Source organism: Lutra lutra, chromosome 5 (assembly GCF_902655055.1).
Source record: "Lutra lutra chromosome 5, mLutLut1.2, whole genome shotgun sequence".
Classification (NCBI taxonomy): Eukaryota; Metazoa; Chordata; class Mammalia; order Carnivora; family Mustelidae; genus Lutra; species Lutra lutra.
Window position 1 is genome coordinate 58,532,824 of NC_062282.1, and position 15,434 is coordinate 58,548,257.

At 42.5% G+C, this 15,434-nt stretch overlaps 1 protein-coding gene across 9 annotated transcripts in view; it reads left to right on the plus strand.

Annotated features, from left to right (window-relative positions):
• TENM2 (teneurin transmembrane protein 2) overlaps positions 1-15,434 on the plus strand; it is a 1,307,492-nt gene that overhangs the window by 1,003,055 nt on the left and 289,003 nt on the right. For all 9 annotated transcript variants that reach the window (XM_047731060.1, XM_047731061.1, XM_047731063.1 and 6 more), the window contains one exon: positions 6,218-6,452. In XM_047731060.1, coding sequence (XP_047587016.1) covers positions 6,218-6,452 — 235 coding nt within the window. The remainder of the gene's footprint in view (positions 1-6,217; positions 6,453-15,434) is intronic.

Sequence of the window (15,434 nt, forward strand, 5' to 3'; positions counted from 1 at the left end):
CACAGGACCAGACACACAGGGAGAGCTTAACTCCTCGCACTCCTGTCGGTATTATTTTGTAGTCCTTAACATCAATTGTTTTGGTTATGGAAATGGAACACTTTGGAGTCCCACATTCCGTTTCTGCAAGCTGTGAGACAGATGCTCTTGGGACTGCCCCCTAGTCATGCCTGTCCCACGTCACTCAGTCAGCAGGTCCTTCTGCAGACCGCATCTGAGGCTGGAGGGGTTCTGAGGTTAGTCATTTTGCCTTTCTGTGTTGATTTGATAACATCCTCCATCCTTCATTTTCCCCAGACCTAAAGTTGCTATTGCTGTTATTACCATTATCAGTACTATTAATTATAACACATAATATATAATAATGTTTAATACCAACTATGTGCCAAGAATCGTGATAGGCTTTTTAGAGATGTATTCTCATTTGATGCTCCTAACAACCACATGAGAAAAGTAAAACGATTCTATCCATTTCATAGATGAAGAAACAAACTTGGAAAAAAAAAATGCCTCTTTTCCAGGGGTCACACTGTTAGTAAGTGGCCACTCAGGGGTTCAAAGCCAATCATGAGCCTGGTCATCAGCAACAGATTCCTCCTTCTAACTAGAGGCTATCATTCTTTTTTTTTTTTTTTTAAGATTTTCTTTTATTTATTTGAGAGAGAGAACAAGAGATAGCATGAGAGGGGAAAAGGTCAGAAGAAGCAGACTCCCCATGGAGCGGGGAGCCTGATGTGGGACTCGATTCTGGGACGACTCCAGGATCATGACCCGAGCTGAAGGCAGTCGCTCAACCCACTGAGCCACCCAGCTGCCCCGAGGCTGTCATTCTTAAAAGTCTTCACCTCTGATTCTCTCTGCCTCTCATGTGAGGTCAGATCTGAACAGTGTGTCCAGGTGCCAACTTTCACCAGCCAGAGACTCCAAAATGTGTGCCAACGCCAGCTTCAGTTCCAGCATCTTCAAATTGTTGTCAAGATGGAACTTGCTCCAAAGACATGGTTCAGTAGAAGGGGGCAGAGAGTCTGTGGTTAATTCATCATCTCGGGGTCCAAGGGGTTGAAATTTTTAAAGACCAGCACTTGGCATACCATCTCCAAGAATGAGTGAATTATGAGCAGTTAGGCAGGCCTATACTTACATATTTTTTCTTTCATATATTTTATCATTTGTAATCACCAGGAAAAAATAGGACTACAGAGCAAGACAAAGCTATCTTAGTCTATCCCTGCCCTCCTACTCTCCTGCACACCCACCCCCTCTTGGCAAGGGTAAACCTAGCCTAAATGTCTCACCCACCTGTTTATTTAGGAAGACTGCAACAATAGCCAATTATTAAGAATTTCCTTCCTTAGCTCCAAAGAAAATCCTTCCTTTATACATTATTGACTATGTAGGCGTTGGTTATTTCCACATGCTATTTGAGCTTCGTTAGTCGAGTTAACCCAGGAGCTGATACTCCAGCATTTTGCAGTCTCCGGGTCTAACTTTGTTAGAGTTGATACTGTTGCCCAACAAAGAAGCACTACTTTGTTTTTCTTATGACTCCGCTGTCAACCAGTTGGCATTTAGGAAGGTGAGAATATGGGGATGGCATCCCTGTCAGGACCAAAATTCCTGGCAACAGCAAATCTTAAGCATAGTTTTTTTGAGCAAACAGGACAAATCAAGCACTCATTCAAGCACTTAGTTTTTTAAACACAGGAAGCAGGGGCGCCTGGGTGGCTCAGAAGGTTAAGCCTCTGCCTTCAGCTCAGGTCATGGTCTCAGGGTCCTGGGATGGAGTCCCTAGTCGAGCTCTCCGCTCAGCAGGGAGCCTGTTTCTCCCTTCTCTCTGCCTGCCTCTCTGCCTGCCTCTCTGCCTACTTGTGATCTCTCTCTCTGTCAAACAACTAAATAAAATCTCTTAAAAAAATAAACATACAGGAAGCACCTTCTCACTAAATTCACTTATCCTCCCCTCGCTGGGAATCTTACCTATCCTGCCCTAGCCTTTTTTTTTTTTTTCTCTTTCCAAGCATTTTATAAATTAAACTTAAAGTAACAGTCCAGTTGAGGCCAACTGGGTAGGCTTTGCTTTTCCCTTCTCTCAATTTTTTTCCCCTCAGAGGGATGAAGGCGGACTGTTTTGGAGAAGGGTACTTTGCCACATGACCCCTCTATGAGGGTGCTCCTGCCCTCGCTTTTAACAGAGGACCAGTGTGCCGCTCCTCCTTCCTCTGACGAAAGGCCACACGGTACCTAAAAATAAATTCTAGGTTCTCAACTCCAGATAAATCAGGTACAAGATAATAGGTTAGCACTGTGATTGTAATGACAGTTGCCTTTTGCCTGCTAATAGCATACTTATTAAGTTGATAGTGTGTAAGCATTTATGTTACATAGTTACTCGTGGCTCAATTGCATTATTATGTGATTTCATATTTATGCAATAGAAGAGCCATTAATATGCACATTAATTAAACCCAATAACTGTGTGGAACTCAGAGTGGACACGAAGGTTCCTTCATCAAGCTAAGCTGTTAATCATTTCTGTTTCAGCATCTATTGAAGACACGAGTTGCCTTTCAGAAGGGCTTTTCCATGTAATTTGGCCTCATGGAAAGCAGTAAGACATGTTGCTGGCCATTGTTTGCATTTTTTGAAATAGAAAACCATCAGACTCAGCAAGCTCTTTGGATGACTGTAATGAAAAACCAATAAACACAAAAAGTGCTTGAGATCATTAGTTGTAGCAGAGGTGTTGCTATATTAGAGATACATTAACTACCCGGAATACGAAGGTACCACGGAGGAAACCAGCAATCAAAGACATAAATGCCTACCCACAGTAACATAAATGCATATATCCGGCCAAATTAAAATAACAGGGATTTTAGGGTTGATGACAAACCAGAAAACCATCCTAAGGCATTAAGCTATATCCAGTTGCTGCTGTGGGAGAATAGACTCCGTATTTTTGTTCTAGTTTTGTTCTCAGGAGAAGTCAGTGATCTGGAACATTCTACAAAATCTTGACTCTGAAATTTTGGTCATGTGCATCTTGGGGGCTGTCAGTTTGCGACTTCTGCCTAGATGGTTGAAATCTGGGTTTATGTCCTGTACTCAAATCTGGGCTCCTTGAGAGCCATAATCATGTCTTATTCATGCTTTTATTCCTGACGGAAGCAATCAGGGTTCCGTGCACATGGTTGGGGAACTTAACCAGCCTCAGGTGGCAGGCTTGACACTCCCCGTTCCTCTTCCCCACCATCTTCCATGTTGACACACGGCTACTTAGTGCTGTGGTCACCAGTGATGTGTGAGTACTCAGGATTACAGAACATGGGGTTGGAAGCCCAGGTTCACACGATGTGAAAGGGGCAGACCCAATCCTTGAACCCAGGTTCTTTAGATTTGTGTTTCCTACCCACGGACTAAGTGTCTCCCCAGATGCTCCCTTGTCTCTCTGTACACACCCCGGTGGTAGCTTTTACCACTCTATTCAAATTGTCTTCTCTAGTTCTTGCACCTAGTTGCAAAATATGATCGTTAGATGGATAGATAAATGAGCAAATATCCTCTGTGTCACAGTGGAAATGAGCAACAGTAATGAGGAAAACATCTTCTAATACTGATGATGCTAGATGGTGGTTGTTGTTGATAATGTGATTTATTTGCAGTGAAATAACATGCTTTATAGGAGGGCAGGGTGAGCAAAGAATTATGTCTTCTTTGCTCTCCTCCATGAAGCTCTAGACCTTCTCTTTAGCAGCTCAACTTCTCTTCCAGCTAACTGGAACGCTCACCATCCATTTTCTTGGGACTATGCCACATAACACCTGGGTCCGTGGTTCCATTCCCCCCAGCACCACCCCTGGATATGATCAACAAATGGGAAACCACAGGAATTCCACCCAGACAGAACACAGATTGACAGGGAAGGGCCACCCAAGTTGGAATTAGCAAAGAAACCTCAGCTCAGGATGAATAGACAGGAAGCAGGAGGGTTCTGGTATCTCATTTAGTGAATTAAATATCTCCCAGGGCCTCTATGTACTTTGGGAGAGTGTGTGGTCTGGAGCTTTGGAGGTGGGGACTGGTTGCTGAGGGAGATGGAAAGTGAGGGCTTGGGGCTGAGAAGGCTAGGTTCCCACTTGTACACCGATTCATCTCATCTTCCTGAGGCAAGTCTCAAGATTACCTAACTAATGGCGAATAATGACCACTTGGATGGAAGTTGAGAGAAGGGAAAGGAAGGCATGAGAATTCATTAACCCTGTGTGAGGGGCTTGGATAGCATCTCTAAAGGATCATGATTACATCATTTCACCCCCTTTTCTCACCTCTTCCCACTAATATGAGACAGACAAATGCTAAATAACTATATAATAATACATTACTAGACAGACAACAATGCCAGGAAATGTAATAGCCCACTCCAGCTATGAAACTCTCTCAAAGATATATTTAAAATGTCACTGGTGCATAATGTAAAATACGAATTGCAGGTTCATTTGGAGGACGCGATTTTAAATCTGTACAACTCTACAGTGGCATTTCCCACTGGGGTTTAGTTTTAGTTGTCTTTCTCTGAAGACCAAAAAAAAAAATCCCCCCAAGTAATTTCAGCCCAGGAACACTTCGAGGAACCACTCTCCTCTGTTATTTTTCCTTCTTGTTTTCCTCAGTCATGATGCTCTCCAAACCTAGTATCTTCTTGACATGTTGTCTTTCTTTCAGAATATTTCTGCAGGCTTCCCAGGAGCCACAGAATGTAGATTACACCTTTTGGAGATGTAGCCTGGCCACATAAGGAGACAAGTAGTTGAAATTTGTGTCAAATTGCTTGTTTAAATGATGTGAGCCAACTTCCTAAAGCCAGGACAGCAGGGGCTGAGGATTTTAAAAGTTGGCAGGGGCCAAAATGACAAGCCTTGGCAGTCACCTGGTGAGCTGCCAACCTCGACTGGAGGCTTCAAAAAAGGACACAAATTAAAAGTCATGTTTCAGCAGCCATTAAAACCAAATTATAGGCTTACATTGCATAGCGAACTACTTTCATTTTCATTATGCTTAAAATATTTCATTTTGTAGATTGAGAATGGGTTGCTAGGAAAACCCTGTGTGGAGTTGTCATCTGTGGTCATATTTACAAGAGGATACACGCAGAGGTATAGTTCTCCTTTGTGCATTTCTCCTGCAAGGAGAGAGGATTTCGAGAGAAGAAAATAGGATGCAATTTGGAGTGAGGGTCATGGTTTGAAAACATCAGACCCGATGTCTGAGCAGGCTCACAGGTATTTTCTTAAAGTCTTATTTAAAAACAAATTTTATATATATGTGTGTGTGTGTACACACACATACACACAAAACACCTACACTTTTTAAAAATTAATTGTCACCATCTTCAAAGCATAGGAAATTTTATCTAAAAGTCCAGATCTTCAGCTTTCCTTGAAAAACTTGATCTGACTGCCTTGGGCCCTTATTCCCACATGGCCACATGGGCTCAGATCTGAGGGAGGGCTGCTTCCTGCCCTCTCCAGGTCACCTCAGTCCACAACTGGCCCACCTCCCTTTCCTGCCTGGCCCCCACAGGTATTTAAGTATGCTACTCTCTTAGAGGGTATCATATTCTGTTACCTTTAGAAGGAAGAAATATTTGGGACGCTTGGGTGGCTCTGTCAGTTGAACATCTGACTCTTGATTTCACCTCGTGTCATGATCTCAGGGTCATGAGATGGGGCCCCATGTCAGGCTTACATTCAATGCAGGGTTTGCTGTCCCTCTCCCTCCCTCTCTGTACCTTCTCTCTCTCTCTCTCTCTCTCTCTCTCTCAAATAAAATAAAAGGAAGAAAGGAAGGAAATATTTGTAAAGCATGTATGTAGTGAACTGGTTTACCAGGAGAGAGTATACGGACTTTCTACAACAATGATCAACCCTGACTGTCATGTGACTTCCTCTTCAAGATTAATATGTTCCAGCCTGGTTTTACTAACCTAGTTTCTCCTTCTTCTGAGACTGGCAGAAAAAAGCAAAGCAAACCACGTTACATATGAGTAACCAACCCTGGAATTAGGCATTTGCAGTCTTATTTATGTGTCTAGTCTGTGACTTTCAGAAATTAACCCACATAGAGGCACGGGTTCTAGGCTCTACTCCGTGGGTTTGAAGAGCCTTGGCGGCTGGAGTCTGCAGTCCCTGATGACCGTTTCTCCTTCCTCTCTTTCCAGGTCCTCCAAACCACCACAGCCAGTCGACTCTGAGGCCCCCTCTGCCTCCCCCTCACAACCACACTCTGTCCCATCACCACTCGTCTGCCAACTCCCTCAACAGGAACTCACTGACCAACCGGCGGAGCCAGATCCACGCCCCAGCTCCTGCACCCAATGACCTAGCAACCACGCCAGAGTCCGTTCAGCTTCAGGACAGCTGGGTGCTAAACAGCAACGTGCCACTGGAGACCCGGTAAGTGCCTGTTGCCCATCACGCCTGTTGCCTTCTCAGAGCCACCCACACGGATCCACCACAGGATGGCTCAGGATTCCTGTCGGGGAGACAGTCTTAGTTTAAATAACAGGATGAGTTTACCACCTCCTTGCTGTTCCCTTGGTAATTCGACCCTGGATGGTAGGTTGATAGGTATTTCTTGGTTCACATGTGTCTCCTTTAATGCTTGTTTACTCTCTTAGACAGCTCTTGTGTACCCAACTAATAGAATTAGCATAACATATTTTTACTCAAAGGCTCATGGGAAACATGCTTATAAGGGTATATTGACTGAAAGCTGCTGATAAATTATGCATTTGGCCTTTCCTGAAGTAATAAATGAAGACTCATTTGAAATTAAGTGTTTGGGGAGACCTTGAGAAACAATCCCTGATTCCAGACTGACAGAAGTATAATTTTAATTTATATTTCATCCAACATACCGTCTCACGTTAATCCCTCCTGTACACACTAACAGCTTGATGCCTGAGGGGCAAACAACAATGTACAAAAACAAACAAGAAAAAAGGGGCAGCACTTAAGTTGGAGTGAAGAGTTGCAAAGCGATCTCCAGGTCTGGCCTTGTGTTGTTTTGCCTCTGCTTCAGTCCCTTTCTTACCTTCACGCCTGGTGCTCCAAAACCATGCCCACCTTGATGCCCTGAGAGAGGGGGCGTGGGTGACAGTGCAGCCGGCTGGGGCCGAATGGCCGGGAAGGCTGTGGGTGGGCTGCTAGATGGGGAACGGCCCTTGTGCTCCAACCCCACACCCTTTTCAGGCTTTGGGGGCTCAGGTTACTCTTGTTTCTTTGTCCGAAAGAGCCACAAAGAGAAACAGAGAAAGCAGAGGCTTCACTTTGACCCTGCAAAAAGTTCCCACTTAAGTTTTTAAACTTTAATAAGTTACGTTTGAGGGAAGATGACAGGAATCTGTCATCTTTCCGGTAATGGCCAGCGAACTTTCTGCACGCATCTGGAAGCAACTATGCAAGCCATAGCATTTATCTTATTTTTTTGTTGTTTTTGTTTTTATAAGATTTTGGATAACATGTGCACCATTGTCATTGTGGTCACTTTAAACTTAAATAAAATTTGTTCTCTGATTATAGGTTATTGTTAAACACGCCTATAGTCTTTTTTTAAAAGATTTTATTTATTTATTTGACAAACAGAGATCACAAGTAGGCAGAGAGGCAGGCAGAGAGAGAGAGGAAAGGAAGCAGGCTCCCCACCGAGAAGAGAGCCTGACACGGGGCTCGATCCCAGGACCCTGGGACCATGACCTGAGCTGAAGGCAGAGGCTTTAACCCACTGAGCCACCCAGGTGCCCCACACATGCCTATAGTCTTAATCTGAGGCTTAAAATATGTAAAGTCAGTAGAAACTATATGCATATATTATATGTAATAGATATATTGAAACATCTGCACTGATAGAGTAACCTGTCAATAAACAGCTTTGCCAGAAAGTTTCCAGGCTGAAAGCAGACTGGTCCATGACACTGGATTTGGGATATCCCATAGTTGATGATGATCTTTAAGGCTGTGTAACTTTTTCTCTTTTTCCTCCTTCTGCCATCGAGTTTGTTGGGCATTAGCTTCTTTTTATATGAATAGACCATTGTTTGAAAAAGAGTTTCTGGCCATCGAGGCTACATAGAGTGGACTAGAGGGAAGAAGGAAAATGATGAAGAGAAAGGGAGAGAGAAGTGTAGTAGCTCTTGTAGAAAGAGAAGGAGGGAAAGAACAGAAGGAAGAGGACCACCGTCATCATTAATCACCAGTTTTTACCATGCACTTTGTATATGGCTGGCATTCATTCTTTACTTGTGTTTTCTTGTGAGAGCCTGAAAGAGATACAGTGAGGTAGGAAGGAACCATTATTTCTACCCTTTTAAAGATGGACGATCTGGATGTCAAGGGGCAAAATAACTTGCAAGAGGTCTAAGACTTCAGGGAGATGGGACGTTTTGAGCCACTTTGAACAGAACTCTAGTGCTTTCCACACACAAAATACGGTGCCAAGATTTCTTCTGATGAGTAACTACAAAACTACATTTATTGCCCTCACTGTTACATTTACAGGGCGAACTCCATCAGAGTGTTTGCTTCTCACAGAGAGTCTCCCCTTGGTGGTTAGAATGCATATACTGCATGAACTGTCTCCCCTCTCCCAGCTTCTGAGGAAAATAATTGGCTCTCCAGGAGATTTACTTTATAAAACCATTTGTAGTCAAGTGTTATCTTGACAAGAATCTGGTAGAGAAGGCCAGCAGAGCCAAGCTTGTCACCTTCCTGGTTTTCTGAAGTAAGCTTCCCTAGAATTTGTATCTGATCTGTAGAGTCCTTCTGCAGACCATTTGGATATTTGTCTTTTCTCCAAGGATTAGGGTTTCTCAGTGGTGCTTTTGGAGGAGGCAAGTTAAATACAAGGCTTGAAGAGTAGATGGGGTTGCCAAAATGTTGAAGTCAGAAGGGAAAACCAAGCAAGGGCAACATCTGGATGTTCTTTGATCAGCACATTCAAGGGCCAAAGTTTAGAGACTGTGAGGCCCTTGGGATCATGCTGTCACCAGAAGTCAAACCCAGGGAGCACAAGTCAGCAGATATTTGAAACTCTGTTCATGGAATTCATTGGGTGTGCATCTAGTCTCATATATGAAAACTTAAGCAGTAATTAGTAGAATTGTTGGGCTTTGTGTTTCTTTTAAAAAGATTATTCATTCAATCTCTTATTAGCAAATATTTACTGAGTACCTCATGTATACCAAGCACTATGTCAGGTGCCAGGAAGATAATGGGTAACACAGGCATCTTGCCCTTAAAGCTCACACAACCTAAAGGAAGAGACAGGTACAGAAACAAAAGAATAGTGCAGCGTGTACAGCAATGGAAGTGTAAGATCACTGTACAGTGGATGGAGGGATTAACTCTCCCAGGATGAGCAGGAAACAGTTCACAGCTGAGAGTCTGTTTAAGCTGGATTTTGGAAGGATGATAAGAATTTGTCTAGTAGATAAGTAGAAAGACTTCAAAGATTATGGTATATTATTTGTTCCCATCCCCTATTTTTTTTTTAATATAGTCTTAGAAACTGTAGAACTGAAAAAATTCACTCCTTCAAATGCTGAAACATGGTGAGTTTCATCAGATCCTTTTCTTATCCACAAGAGAAAGTGTAGGTCCAGAGCTGTTCTTTTAGGGGCGTGATGCCATGCTGGGATTCCCATTCTTATTTTTATACCAAATAAGGATTGATTAACTACATCCAGGAGAGAGAACCACTGAAGGCAGGTCATTGTGGAGGCTGATTGTGATGTAGTCATCAATTTCGAAAATGCAGTGGAAATTTACAAACAGCCTCACCACCTTTATGCTCCCTAATACAGACTTCTAGGTGTAATGGAAGAATTTCATAACTCTGGAAGGTGATGAGCAGGCATTCTACCACCCCCGGAGACTCTATGCCAAGTCCAGCATGTTTCTTTAGACAAGGGAGGAACAAACCTTTGCCTCTCTGCATTGCTTTTTGATGTTCCCATCAGTCTTAATGAGGCATGTTACATCTTCTCTGGATTGTGCTTTTTTTCCAATTTTTTTCTGTGACAAGTAGAATTAAAGGTGCTGATGAATGAGACATAGCCCGAAAATAGGACTGTATGAATTTGGAATTTAACAGAAGACAAAAAAGCCTATAATGAAAGTTCCATAGCACTGTCAATCATGTAAAGGACCAATGCGTATAAATATCTACCACCAAAACCAGTCCATTCATGTATAAACCATAACATAATCCAAGGAAAAACAAACTCAGGGCAGAGGTACTAATTGCAAGCAGTCTGTTTTGTCTTTCTCCAATACGGTGTGTGACAAAATCACTCCATCGCCATGTTTTTCTCCGCCTACTTAGGTCTTAGAAGAAAACCCATGGGTAATTGCTGGTTGATAGCACCTCTCTACTCTTTCCTCTCCTGAGAGCAGCAAATTCGGGGATCTTCCTGGCCAACAGTTTCTTGGGGAGTTTCTGAAGTCAGCTTCTCTTGTCCAAAACAGTATAAAGTAGTTTGATGACTAACTTTCCTTCATCTGTGTGTTTTGCTGAAGCAAGCTTCTCTCTCTCAATCTCTTAGCAGCAGGTCACTAAAGAGAATCCCAAAGCAGGACAAAATATCCCCCTGATTTTACTTTTTCTCTGAAATACCAGAAGCTCTGATTTTTTTTTCAGTAATACCTTTTCTATCTTTATAAATTTTGACACAAGGGAAACAGAAAATAAACACACAAAAAAATCTCCATCAGATCCTCAATTCCAGAAGCCTTCCCTTTAAACATCAAGACCTTCACGCTACAAACAAGCTTGCAAGTTGCTTTGTAAGATGGTCATCCATTATTTATTCAAGAACTATCTGTAAGAACCTATCATGTGCCAGGCACCAAGGAGCCCTCAGTGAAGAAGAAAAGCAAAGTCCTTGCCCTTATGGTGATTCCAGGCTGGATGTAGACAGACATGAACAAAAGATTACACACATGCCCCCTCTGCTCTGATGAGGGGGAATATGTGCCGTATGAGATATAGAGAAGTCAGATGCGTGAGAAATGGATGTTTAGGCTGAGCCCTAAGGATGAGTAAGTGTTAATTAGACTTAAAGAATGTTGTAGATGGCAAAAACAATGATCTGCTGGGGAGAGGAACACTGGGATGCCAAGAAAGGAAAGCAAGCTAGAAGGGCAGGCAAGGGCAGCGTGCTGCAGAGTGCTGGGCTGGGTGAAAGGTATTGGACTCCAGCCCAAGAATAATGAAAAGTCACTGAAGCATTTTAAATGGGAAAATAAAACAATAAAATAATACTTTTTTGTTGTGAATTCTGGAAGCTGCCATATGGCCAAGAGACTGGGGGTAAGGTGGAAGGTAGAGCAAGTCGAGAAGTCCAGCTTAGAGAGTCTTGTAATGATTAAGATGGAAGGTGCTCTGGTCCCCGCTGGGGTCCTGGCAGCGGTAGCCTCATATTTGCCTTTCTCCTACCCATTTCTGGCAAGAAGGTGAACATTCATAGATGTCAGGTGTATTTTGAAGGTAGAATCGGTCGGAATGAATTCTGTGTGGCTTAGTCGGTTGAGGGTACAATTACCAGCTTTTTGACTTAGGAGGGTGGCTGGTTAGTGATATCATTTCCCGAAGAAGGAACCAGTTTTGTGGCAGAAAACAGAAGTGCCGTTTCAGACACGTCAAATCTATGATGCAGTGAGACTTAAGTGTAGCTGTTTGGATTCTAAATATTTTGATTCTAAGATAATAGATGTAACATGGAAATTCATCCATTTACAAATAACAGCATATTTAGTGTGTTCAAAGCTCTCAGCAATTGATTTTTTTTCTCTTTTAAAAATAACTCTCCAGAAATTTTGTTCAATTTAGCACTTACTCTACATGATCATATATGCCTGTAAATAACAATTTTTCTTTATCAAATGCTTTTTGCTTGGCACTTAGTTTTTACGTACATTATCCCATTTAACCCCTTAACACTTCTGTTGGGTATATGTTACTTATCCCCATCTTAAATGAAGGGAAACTGAGGGCTGGGGAAAACGAAGTTACGTACAGATGTGTAAGTGAGTAAGCGGCGGAGCTGGAATTTGAACTGGGTCTGACTCCCAGTGCCGTCTTCTTGACCACCACACAGTAGTGCCTTTTGGAACTAGAAAAACAAAACAAAGCTATGCTATTCTGATGGCAAACAGCAGATTGATTTGCCAGGCCATGGAAATGGTGAAGTCAATGCATGATAAGTGACATAAGGAAAAAACATGATCTATGGGTTGAATTCCAGCCTGTTACTAGATAGAGCCTTAGCCATTGGCAAAATCATCAGCCAAGCAAAAGGTAAGGGACTTCTCTCTGCAGCTCTTTGAGACTGGGGGCAACCAGTGTGGTCAGTCTGAGGCTTCAGCACTCCATGGCCCTGGACGGCATAGGTTCTATGTGAGCTCATGACAGATAATCTGCATCGTAGAAAATGCGAGAGCAAATAGTGCAGAAATCAAAGCCCTCCTACTCCTTCAGCTCTGTGATTTGTCGAATCTTTCTCTCCCACACAGAGCTTTGCCACATTAATAGGAGAAAGCCAAACCGCTAGGGGTACCCTGGCTGACCATGATTATTCCTGTTACCAGGAAGTGGTATAAGGGCTCTGCTAAAGAAAGGAGCACCTTGGGCTTGATGAGCAGCAGTTTAAGAATCTAATTTTGGTCTCAGAATTTCAGAAAACACACTTTTTGTCTTTGTGAGGAAGTCATTTTAGCCTAATCTGGATGCTTTATTGGTAGTGCGTATTTGGGAATCAAGACACAAGACCTTTGGTAAATAAGGTTCTCACAGAGAAGCAACAAGATTGTTGAAACATCCTTGCCATGCTGAGCCCAAAGACTATTCCAAACTTGTTCTCAGATTGATTTTTTTACCTATGGATTAATTTTCTGACAGAATCACTGACAAGCTTGATCTTGAGAATATTAAACCAAGGTAACCTGTTTGGGGGTGTGTGTGTGTGTGTGTGTGTGTGTGTGTGTGTGTGTGTGTGTGTGTGTTTAATGTTCTCAAGTGAAGTTTAAAACCAGAATTCATTCTGGGTGCACCAAATGCATTCAAGCACTTTTCAAATCAATAGGCAGGTTGGTTTCTCCATATTGCAAAACATTATGCCCCCTCTAAATTCTCATCAGAGGCAACATGGAAATTAATGAGACCTTTAGGTTAGCCTTTCAAGCTCAGCCTTATTTTATAGCTTTACCTTGCCTTTTTGACACTGTGATCCCGCCTGGCCACCAGCAGCATTTCACGTTGCAGTGCACTTTAATTTTATAGTATTCGTAGTCTTCCTTGGAAACTGGCAGCTTATTAATCTCAATAACTGAGCTGCTCAATAGGCAAGCTCTCCAATGAGAAACGAGGCTGTGTCTTTTATTTTTTCTTGGCAGATGGAGACAAGGAGTTGGTTGTTGGATCGAGGCAAGGGGGGGGGAAGGAGAGAGAAAGTCGGTTAGAAGAGGCACCTGTGTACCCCACACCATTTTCTGACAACTGGCAGGAAAATAGAGAGAACCTACGCCGAGCTACTGCTCAGCAATTTATGGCTTGTGGTGTTAAACACACTCAAACCCATTAATAAGAAAATAAATAAAGTGGTGTGACACGTGTGCAAATTACAAGGTGCATTAAGAAAGAAACAAGTATTACATCTTATTTAAGACCACTCCAGCCTGCTCTTGGTGTGGTTTGCAAATTGGGAAGCGTCCTTGAAGGTGCAGGTATCCAAGGAGAGGCTGTCCTTTTCCAATTCGGCTCCTGCTGTAAAACTAAAGTCTAATTAAGTTTATTAAAGCTTTGGGTACTTGAACTTCTTACTTGTAAGTTAACCACAGTTAAGGTTCTAGGTAAGAGAACGTTTTTAAAAGGCTGTCCCTTGCAACCTGGGTGATGGGGACCCAATTATGGATCGAGGCCACCTTGTGGTCATGCCTTGTAAGCACAAGACTCTGCCCCAAGTCTGTAAGTGCAGTGGGTTAAGTTTGCAGTCGAAAAAAGCCAAATATTTCCATCTCTGTCTGTGCTTTCTCACCCATTCAGCTAAAATCAGCTGTCACTCCCTTGGGGCATTTTCTGAAGCCTTCCCAGAGGCTATTTTATCTGGCTTAGACAGGGAGAGACTTGATGAAGCACAAGTCTCTTTCTAATTCTGGCTCCCCAATGATCCTTTTCTTTTCACAGAGGCCAGATAAGGCATTCCCAGCTCTCCCAGGCAGGGGAAGTAGGCTCTGCAACTTTTCTGCAGCTTCCTTTGATTTATTAGCCTCCACCTTGCCTGTCTTTGTAAGGTGGAGTTTTGTGTCCCCAGAATTGCAGTCCTGTACAAGGCTCTCAGCCAGGTCCCTCTCCTGGGGTTGAGTACTCTAGATTATAGGAGATGGTTGAAGAAACTTTTTCTCAGACAGGTTTCTTCCCTCCAAAACCCACCAAACAATTTCAGGCTATGTCATGAGTCATGCTTGCAAATAATCATTTTTAGAGGTCATGACAAGCTAACCACAAAGGCTCACCCTCAAAATTGTGTATTGTGTACCAAAATTGTGTATCCCTTAAAGAATTGCTTCTCAGCCAGAATGACTGAACAATCAGAAAATGCTCCCAATTTCTTTCATCGTTGTTTTAACTGTCCTTGCCTTATATTTCAGAAGAGAATGGGTAACCCTTCTTTTTCATTTGTGAGATTGTATTGAATTTGTGTTGTAATTTGTTAAAGCTTCGGTTGGATACAAACATCCATAAGTCCATTTCTCCACGTTCAGTCCTCCAGTAAAGATGTCGCACACCAATGATACAATGATTAAAAACTCATTTTTTAAAAATTCTTTGAACAAATGGATTTAAAATTCTGCACTTAGAGGAAGGTGGAAGATGTTGCTCTTTTTGGATAAGAATTTTAAATGGAAAGCTTAATCTTAGTGACTTTTTGATCTCTTATCAACCCAGACTTTCTCTACTAGAGAACATGGATAAGAGGGCATCAGGTGATATTGGACCCTATTAAAGCATTTGATGGGACCTGGAGAAAGCTACCCCACCCTGGCATCAGGAAAATGAGAGTAAACATGAGAGTCCCCTGGGAGTGGAACAGTGCTTTGTATCTCCAGGTTTTGTGGGTGTCTTGTCCTTAGCTTTGAGCTGTTCTCTCTTGGTACATTAGTGTCCTTCAGTAGTATACCAAAGACAAGGGACTGCAAAGATCATCTTCTTCAGCTTCTAGACTTCATAATCTGCGTGAGGAGACATTGTGGCCCAATTAGATATTTTTTCACTTCCTGGAAACAACTGAACACTCCCTTTGGTTTTGATTTTTAGACATCATCATCCCTTGAATAACTACTTTGTGCCAAGTATCATAATAGACACTTTATGTTATCTGA